The sequence below is a fragment of the Pteropus vampyrus genome, unplaced genomic scaffold (genome assembly GCF_000151845.1).
Source record: "Pteropus vampyrus isolate Shadow unplaced genomic scaffold, Pvam_2.0 Scaffold66, whole genome shotgun sequence".
Taxonomy (NCBI): domain Eukaryota; kingdom Metazoa; phylum Chordata; class Mammalia; order Chiroptera; family Pteropodidae; genus Pteropus; species Pteropus vampyrus.
Genome location: NW_011888847.1, coordinates 2921439 through 2931772, shown reverse-complemented (window position 1 = coordinate 2931772; position 10334 = coordinate 2921439). Strand labels below are relative to the sequence as shown.

General features: G+C 42.8%; 1 protein-coding gene across 1 annotated transcript in view; it reads left to right on the top strand.

The window, feature by feature from the left end:
• PRKCE (protein kinase C epsilon) overlaps positions 1-10334 on the top strand; it is a 483732-nt gene that overhangs the window by 293303 nt on the left and 180095 nt on the right. Inside the window, exons 3-5 of the mRNA XM_023531274.1 lie at positions 6111-6270; positions 8375-8409; positions 9675-9862. Coding sequence (XP_023387042.1) covers positions 6111-6270; positions 8375-8409; positions 9675-9862 — 383 coding nt within the window. The remainder of the gene's footprint in view (positions 1-6110; positions 6271-8374; positions 8410-9674; positions 9863-10334) is intronic.

The following is a 10334-nucleotide window of genomic DNA, read 5'->3' as shown; positions in this document are numbered from 1 at the left end:
TATGAACACAGAACAGGTCATTCAGAAAGTGACGAAGAGAGAAGAAAACGGTTTATATTAGATCTGAGATGCTAATCTTGAAATGCCACCAGTGCCCTTCTGATTAGATTACACACAGAATAACACATGAAGACAATTCCAAGCCTCTCCCCTCAGACATTTCTGAGCCACGTTGTGTGGCTCTCCGAGAAGATGTAGACAACATAGCATTATCTCTCTCAGGGAATTCATTGCTGTTTCCTCTTTCCTGTTTTGAACAGAAATTTTCTTTAATGTATTGTGTGAGTACGACATGTAAAACATATTCTTTGGCATCACATAAATATTTACTTAATAGTTAAAACTCACTGTCATGAAGCATTTATTTCACTTGAAAATATTATAATCTGTTTTCCTCATGGAAAATAAGGCACTGCTCCTTTGATTTTTAGTATGTAATATTATTTTTTATTTGTTTTGACTTCCTTTTATTGATCTTGCTTTTTTTTTTTTGCCAATAAGTCCATAAAGTCAAACCAGAGAATTATTGAGAGGGAAAGTAAACTCAGAGATTGAGTGCGAAAGCTTCTATCTAACTTCTGTCAGGAGTACCCCTCAGTCATAACCACTATTATCTGTAATATCACAGCAATTCCTTGCTTTGTTAGTGGAGATCTGTCTATTAAGGACCAAATTCAGAATATCTGAGGACAAAATTGAGAAAGCGGCCATAGTCTACCCTTTGTGGCCAAGGGTCTGTTCCCAAAACAGTACCTGGCATCCAGTATCCAGATGATAAACATTTTTGAATGAAGAGTTTATGTTATACCCTTCAAATATTCTCAATGGGCATTTTTGCTTGTTTGAGTATACTTTTTTTTTTTTCATTTTATACAAAGGCAGACTGTACACATGTTCCTTAATTTTCTTTTTCTGTTTTTTTTTTTCTTGGTGGACTTAGTATATTTGCTTTTTAAACCACTACATTAAATTCCATTCTGTGGGTATACCATGAACCAGTTAGTCTCCTTTAGCTTTCTTTTCTAAGTCTCTAGATGAGAGCAGGGGTGGATTTGTGGAGATTTGGGTGAACAGCAGCAGGAGGAGGCTTCTGTAAACATAGTGGGTCCCAGGCTGTTCTGCCACCCTTGGGAGGCATGAATGAATGGGTGAGGCAAGGCCGTAGTTCCTGACCTGACATGTACTGTTTGTTAGCTGTGTGACCTTCAACAAATTAGTTACTTAACCTCTTGGAGCTTTGGTTTCTTGGACTATAAGCTGAGAATAATAACGTCACATGGCACTAGAGGATGTATGTAAGTTGTTTACATATCTCATGTATATGTAATAATACCTTGTGTATTTGTAACAATGCTTTATGGATATTTAGTAGTACCTCATGTATATGTAATGTTACATAGCTCATGAGTATGTAACAGTACCTCATGTATATAGAATGTATATATAGAACAGTACCTCATGTGTATAGAACAGTACCTCGTGAATATAGAATAGTACTTCATGGATATAAGATGCTTAGAATGTACTCAGCACATGGCAGGGGTGTCATAAATGGTAGCTGTTATTTTTCAGCTTCTGAATATCCAAGGTTTGACAGTTATTTAGACAAAAATACCAGGATGATTGAATTGTTTTCTTTATATTGTGAAATTACCTGCCTCGAGGATGGATTCGTTCTTTGCTTGAGTTAGCCTTCTGAGGAAGTCCCCAGCCTTTTCTCAAAGTAGTCACATTTCTTACTGCTTTTATTCTAGAGCTGAGTCAGTGTTCCTTGCCCAGCCCAATCTTCCTGACAGTTTTCTAAGTCTGAAGACAGTGTGTTTTGCTAAAGCCTCTAATGAATGGTGTGGGTGGAGGATAATGCTGACTCTTTTTCTTTTTTTTTTTTTTACTCATAGTGTCAGATGTGGAACATCTGAAGGCAGCTGGACCCCAGCAGTGTGGGAGCAACAAGGGGGTATCAGAGTAGGTTTTGCAGGGTGAGAGTGAGGCTTTTTCACTCTTCCTCAGTAATGAGGTGTCATGTTGGCTCCAGGGAGAGAGAAGCATACCAGCTTGGGGTTGAAGTGGAGCCGTTGTATTAGCCCCTCTTGATGAGAAAACAGAGGCCCAAAGAGATTAAATGACTTATTCTAGGACATAAAGCAAGTCTGGAGCAAAGGCAAAATGTGTCCAGTCTCCTAACACCTAGTTCAACTGGCATGCTGGCAGAAAGAGATCAAACGAGGAAGATCAGAAAAAAAAAAAAAAGACCTCACAGCATATTTGCTTGTGGGAAAGACTAAAAAAAAAAAAAAAAAAAGACCTCACAGCATATTTGCTTGTGGGAAAGACTTTGTGTGCCCTGAACATCGAGGGTAGGTGACCATCCTGCAGTGAGGAATGAAAGCGGTGCCATGAGGTGGCCAGTCATGTGTATTGGTCAGTCTGGTCCAGCCTCCTGGGTCAAGGGTCTTAGGCAAGGTTGATGCTTGGGTTTGGCAGTTCTTGCTACACAGACCCTGAAAGGAAGTGCTGGCATCCATGAGTTCATAAGTCTGGGCCTATTAGAAATTCTCTGCTGAATATTCTTAACCTAAAAGGCACCCGAGAGCACTGAGGTTAAGGATGCCCCCGATCTCATGTGTTCATTCTGTCACCTTGGCTCCCTTTCTGTGCGGGAGGTGAAGCAGTATGAGGGAGGTAATAGCAGAGTAGTGAGACTTTCAGTAATTAGACTGGCTGGGAAAGGTGGTGTCGGGTTTAGTGTTGGGGCTGCCTCTCCCTGAGTCCGAGTGCTCCCTGGTCTAGGCTGAGAAGTAGTCTCTGCCCAAGGAAAAGGGGCAAGGTGAGGTTACGTCAACAGAATAATAACTGCAAGGTGTGGGTTCTTTTTGCTGCTCTTGCCACCTGCCAGCAACTTGCCATCAAGTCCTCTGAGCACTGGGGCTGTGAGATATTTATTGGTGCGAAAGCTCCTAGGACTGTGAAGTTTACAGATGAGTCAGACCAAGCAGAACGCATGCCTGGAATGTTGTTGGAGGCTGGGGGTCCTGAGGGTCTCACAGCTGCTTCAGAGGACGTCTCTGCTTCTTCACTTTATGCCTTGTGGATTCTTGTCATTATATCTGACCAGCCAAGATCTTCATTCCTGCAGAAAGTTTCACAAAAGTTATCCAGCTTTGTGTTAGCCTCTCCCTGACTCAAGGTCACCCCTTCTGTAATGTGGCAGATGCAGCCATAAAAGAAAGGATCTGGAAAGAGCCGATAGGTCCTCTGGGAGGAAAGCAAACTTGGTTTTGCCTCAGAGGCTGCAGCCAATGAACCATTACACCAGGTGGGCATGGCTGAATGCATCCAGTGACAGCAGTGAGCATCCTTCAGAGCAAGGAGGCAACAGGTGAAGGGGGCAGGTCTGTGTAACTTACCTCAGTTCAAAACCACAGGCAGCTGGGAATCTGATGATGATTGTCTTGTCTCTCCTGCTTTCCACTGCAACATCTGGTGCCCACTCCTTGTTCATGCCATGTAGCTCCAAACTCCTGCAGCATGACGGACCCTTCCACTAATGGTTTAGGCCGAGAGGACTGCTTTTAAAAGTTATTAAAGAACATTAGAGAACATTTTTTTAGAGAACATTTTAAAAAATGCTACAATACATAGTCTCATCATCCCAGTATAGCGTAGTAATTCTATGTTACCTTCGACCTGCAAATACGTTTTACATAGGCTTGTGTTGTTGTGCATTCTGTTTTTAGAGCATTTTAGAAGCATTTTATCACATTTCCCCATGATTCTATGTAGTCTTTTCTCACTATTTAAAAATTGCTATAGATGTAATATAATTTATTAGAACATTCTCCTAATGTTAGGCAATCTAGTTACTTCTGTTCGTTGGCCAATATAGATGTATAGTAAGGGAACATCTATAAGTTATAAGTGTATAGCTTTTAGTTTCTGTTTAATTATTGACTTAGGGTTAATTCCTAAGAAGTTGCCAAGTCAAAGGATGTGGATCTCTTTGTGGTGTTTGCTATGTATGGTAACATCGCTGTCCGAAAATGTTATGTTATATTGCCTCTAGCAGTGAATGAATAAATCAGTCTCATAGCAGCCTTCATGATAGTGGATAATCCCATTTTAAAACAAATTTGTTTCTTTATTAGGTATTAAATGGTAAGTCAGTGCTATATCAAGACTGGTCTGTGTTTTAAAACTTTTCTAATAAGAGTGAATATATTTCTCCTTCTGTACATATTATGTTCATGTCATTTACATGGTTATCAATAAGGATCTTCATGGACATATTTGGATTTGTTGACACATAGACCTCTTGGTGTTCTCTGCTGTTTAACTGGAAACTAATTGGGAGGAAACAAATCCAGATCGTGGAACATACCATCAGACAACATCATTGACTTTTCATAAATGTATCATAAGAAGGAAAAAAAGTCAAGAAAACTGTTCCAGATCAAGGGGACTGAAGAGACATGGCAACCAAATGCAATGCATGAGCTCTGATTAGCTCCTGGGTTACAGATTTTAAAACAACAACTATAAAGGACATCTGGGGACAATTAGAGAAATTTGAATATGAACTATATATCAGCTAATGTTACGTCAGTGTGAAATTTCTTGACTCTGATATTGTGGTTATGTCAGAGAATGTCTGTTCTTCGGAGATAAAGGCTGAAGCGTTGAGAGGAAAAGTGTTATGGCTGCAACTTTCAAATGGTTCAGCAAAACTGTATATTTATACCATGTTATATATTATATATTAATATAATTGCATTGTAATTATAATTATGTTAAAGTGTAATGTACTATTACATTATGTTCATGATACATATAATAGTAATATGCTACATTTTATATAATAATATACAAATTATTCATAATATATTAATTGTTATAATATACATACCCCCATATATATACATTTACAAATCTATTCTGTCAATTCGCATCACATAGACACTTGCATACGTGTGATGCATGAGAGCCACTCACATGAGAGCTTCGGGGCCTGGCTGTTGGGAGAGTGGGCCGCCCCTCAAAGCAGTGTGTGGTCACTGGAACGTGGGCTTCTCCCCTGCTCTCTGGGTTAGAATCCGAGCTCCACCACTTAATAGCTGTGTTAGGAACAGGTTACTTAAACTCTACAGTCTGCACACCTGAAAAATGAGAATAATAGCAATGCCCTTCAAGTAGGACTGTTGTGCAAATTCAGTGGGTTACTGTATGTAATGCGCTTAACATACTCTGCCATAGAGTAAGTCTTCGATAAATGTTAGCCATTATCATCACTGTATTAATTAGCTCAGGCTGCCTTAACAAAATACCACAGACTGGGTGGCTAGAAGCAGCAGAAATTTATCTATCCCAATTCCAAAGGCTAGAAGTCCGAGATCAAGATACCAACATGGTTGGGTTCTGGTGAGGGCCGTCTTCCTGGCTTGTAGGTGGCTACCATGGTGGTGGGTCTTTGGCCTTCTAGAAACTGTCTGCTTTCCTAGTCTTATACTTTCCTCTCCTTCCAACCTTTGAGAAAAGTCTCTTCGTTGTCCTAGTCTAGGTAAGAGGCTAAAGGAAGAAAAATCAGATTTGTCAGGCAGCCACTTCTCTGAGCCAGGTGGCCAGGTGCAGAGGGAAGTCATACCATTGACTACATAGCGCGCCCGTGTGGTAGGCACTGTTACCCCATTTACAGAGGGCGATGCCCCAGAGGCTCAGGGAAAGAGAACATTGGCTATCCAAGGTCATGCTGCTCAAGAAAATGCAGTAAGATTTGAACTATGAGCCTTTTGACCCCACACCCTTGCAACATGTAGCTGGTATAGGAGGAGTGGAACAGCCATGCAGGGATCAGAACTGGGATTGGGATGGACGTTGAGGGTGTAGCTGGGGTAGGAGACTGCATAGTCTGGGCCTTCCCACCCTGTGGGGTGCTCTCTCACTAGAGCTGAGCAGCGAGATTCTTCAGACCTCCAAATTCCTCTGCCAGCAAAGGCTACCCCCATGCTCCCTCACACCTCCAGGCACCCAGAGATGGAGTAGCTCTCCTGTAGGGATCATTTTCAAGATGTGCTAACCCAGACTGTGTTTTCTTCTCTGCTCTTGTCCTTCCCCAGCCCCTAAAGACAATGAAGAGCGTGTGTTCAGGGAGCGCATGCGGCCCAGGAAACGGCAGGGGGCCGTCAGGCGCAGGGTCCACCAGGTCAACGGCCACAAGTTCATGGCCACCTACCTTCGGCAGCCCACCTACTGCTCCCACTGCAGAGATTTTATCTGGTAAGGCCTTCTCTTCTGGAACCTCTAGTAATGCCTCCTCTGTGGTGAGAAGCTGAGAGATTAGAAATTTTATGTAAAAAGTGCTGGCGTGCTTTATTTCTTCTTTATTTGATTGCAGAAGACTTTTCTGGAAAACTGAGCGTTTGGTGTTTGGGGGAACAAATGGAAAGAAGAAACTATGGTTCCTGGTGATTCTATACTTAGGAACATGGATTTAAGGAGTTAAGATTTTATAACCAATAATGGTGTTATGATTGTGGTTTCTTTTAAAAGGATCCTTATCTTTAGAGAGATAAACTGAATTATTTACAAGTGAAATGATACGATTTTGGGATTTGTTAAGAAAAGATAGGCTGGAAGGAGTGGGGAGGGGTCGAGGTAGATATGAAACAAGACTGGCCATGTATTCATCATAGTTGGGTCTGGATGACGGGTACATGAGAGTCCAGTATTCTTCTCCCCACTTTTGTATACATTTGAATTTTTCCATAATAAAGTTAAAAAATACTCTATTGCCAACATTGATGGTATAAAGCAGTTCTTAGCAACTTTTGTAACACTGGTGCTGTTCGGACGCTGAGATTTCAGAGGACTGAGAGAGTAGCATTGGCTGGAGTGCTCAGGGAAGGCTTCTTGGAGGAGGTGGCATTTTTCCTTTCATGATGGACTAGGATTTTGATAGGCACAGATAGGTACGTAGTAGCCTGTTTTGGAGGTGCAGAAGGAGAAGGAACATTGGATTTAGGGGTCAGAGGGAGATTTTTAATATATATCTACCACGTGCCAGGTTCTCTTTTAAGCACTAGAAATATCTCATTAAATCTTCCCAGTATCCTATGAGCTATGTATTATGAACTCCATTTCACTAACAATAATACTGAGGCTCAGAAATGAAAATGAGACTAGCCTAAAGTCCTCCAGCGGGGAATGTCAGAGACCCGATTCCCTGCCTGGTGAGCACAACTAAAGGCTTGTGCTTTTCCTGACATCCCACCAGCCTTTCTGGCAACCTCTAAGAGCTCTTTGAAGCTGACTGGAGTTTGCTGATGCACTCAGATCCAGTGGGGGAGAGTGAGTGAGGCCAAATTGCTGTGTGAGCCCAGCCAAGGAACATTTGACTTGCACTCTGAGGACCCCGTGGATTCCCAAAGTGTCCAGGAGTGACGAGTCTCATCCTTATGGTGTTCCGGAACTTGTCATTGAGGTTGGCATGGACATCTGAGGTGACACAGGTCAAAGACAACTAAAGTTAAAGAAACACTCTTCTTCCATCCACAGACAGGTCTCATTCCCAGGACTGACTCAGCCCTCTGATCTCCATTTTCTGTATTTTGAAAATGAATCATGTGTTTGGGGGGACAGGCCCTGAAAGCTGAGTCTTACAGATTCAGGTTTCCTCTAATCTCATGCAAACCCCACTGAGCTCTAGGTTTCCTGAGGTATAACCCAACTGATTTCGGGCTCCTCCCGTTGGGCTAGGAATTATAGGAAGCTCCCTGAGCAGTTTGTGGTGGTGCACTGAGGACAGGCCAGGCCAGGTTGATTGGATTGTTCCGTGCCCATGCTGACTTTAAACTGGCCCCAACGGACCCTATTCTGGCCATGGAAGGAACCTCTAATGTTGGCCTTCATCCAGATGGTGGATTGAACTCCCAGTGCTGGCCACAGATTAACTTATAACATTTGACCGCTTCTGGAAAGCCAGGGAACGTACCTACCAGCTGTAGCCCTCCTCCATGATTATCCTCGAGGAAGGACACATTCAACTCATTGAGGCCCCCTGAGGCCAAGCAGAGTCTTTGCGACTTTCCAGAGCACTACCATCCCCACTGGAATGGCTGTTTGTATAGGAAACTAAGTCCTGACATTGACCAAACCAGGCTCTGACACTTACCAAACCTCGTACCGATTCCAAGCCCCGGGCTGCCCTCCGTGGCCTTCAGGAATCATGTTGAGGCCCCCTGCAAATGGGAGTGAAATCATGCTGCTAGGTAGACTCCAGTGTACCAGGTGTGTTGTGGGTGGTGACCAGAATGGAGTGGCTTTGTGTGGTTTTTGACCTACTAAAATTAACTTTCTTAAAGGGTTGTATTCTTCTTTTCAGGGGTGTCATAGGAAAGCAGGGATACCAATGTCAAGGTAAGAGGCATTGTCTAAACTAAACCCTTGGGGGCCCGTGGGACAGTCCCAAACACTAACGCTCGTAGGAGGCATGCACTGGGTTTGATGACATTCAGAGGCTCTACACAGTTTGCGTGCTCGTGCTCCCTCTTTGAGAAGCAAGACCCTGTTCTCCTTTGTCTCTGCCTGGCCATTACTCCCACATCTACATGTGGGAGTAATAATATGGGAGTATCTTGGAGGTACTGCCTGTGTCTGGGTGTCCCTGGTGTGTAGCCCGTTTGTAGTTAGCACTCTCGTCTTTCCCAGTGTGACAGATGCTTCAGTTAGAGGCTCTCTGAAGGTCCCACTGGGTAGTAAGCCAGGTTCCATGTATTCTATCAGCTCCCTCACTCTCCCATCCCCTGAAGAAGCTCCCTCATGGTTTGTTTTACTCAGCATCACCGAATGGTCCTTGCTGATTCTCTTTTTTGTCTCTACTGTAGAATCATTAGCTCTTAAACATTTACATCTCACTTGAAGTGATTGAAGTTTGTTTGTTTTCAATTAATTGATTACAAATGCAAGACTGAGTTGTCCAGAATTGGAGGGTGGATATGTGATGTGTTTGTGTGGCGGTTTCTCTGCAGTTTGAGCTGGGAAACTATATGTCACCTCACCCAGCCACTGGTTAACTTGGGTCTCACCCCTGAGAACTTGGGTAGGTTCTTTTGGACCTTGCTGTGTCCTTTGGGTAGCACATGTGCAAACAGTCACTGATCTCTTCAGACTAACTGCCCACACTGCCCCATAACAGTGAAGATGGAGCTACAGGCCACTTCTTGTGGAGATATTAAATTAAACGAGAAATTTTAAGTTTGGCATGTGAGGGCACAACCAGATCAAAAGCTTAAGAACTTCTGTGCCACAAAATATCCATTCTCCTGCTAACAAATCAGCCAACGCTGACGTGATCTTGAGTGGAGCACAAGACGGCTGCTCCCTGACCTTGGCTTATAGAAGCAAGAAAATTGATCAGTACTCCTGAAACTAGAGAATACTGCTGATGTCCTTTAGATATAAATGGTTCATTCTTCTCCAGAGCATTTAGGAAACAGCAATGGCTCTGCTGGCAAAGAGCTTTGAAATGACCGCATAAAGGGATTCAACTAGGGTTTTACATTAAGACTTGGTATATGGGGTATAGTTCCCCTCGTCCCTCCACCAGAAACCGATTAAATCTTGGGGTGGAATCTTCTTTCCACCACTAGTTGCTCAGGTTTCTCATTTTTTGCCGTTTGCAGTTTGCACTTGCGTGGTCCACAAGCGATGCCATGAGCTCATAATTACGAAGTGTGCTGGATTAAAGAAACAGGAAACTCCCGACGAGGTAAATATTTATAACATTGAAATTCTGGGCTTTCTTCACTGCCATCTCCACCCTCCACCGCCTCCTCCATGGTCCCTAAGAAAAACCTTATTATCTCTTTGTGTTCGCTTTCTTCTTTGTGTTGATCAAAATTAAGGGAGTTGTCCACAGTCTTCCGGCATGAGGTACAATCTACAGAACGAGCGTGGCTCCAAGTCGGTTTTACGTCTATGGATATTCTGCCAAGAGCTGTGTGAGCCCAGAGCTAAAGCCCCCAAGGAAAATGTGAATTCTTTTATGTTATTATCTCATCGCAACAGTGAAGCAGCTAACTGATGTGTCAATGGCTCCACACAGCTCATAAACAGTGAGAGAGACACAACACACAAGAAAGAATCTTATCTTTATGAGGTGATGGCAGAATGGAGTGAAACTAGCAAACCTAAGAAACACTTAGGAGGTGGATATAACCACAGTAATCACAATAGCCAACATTCATTGAGTACTTACCGTGCTCTGATTTAAGCACTTTATCACATGTTATTTAACTACATAACGTGTGATCGATGTTATTATCATCTTCATTTTACAGCAG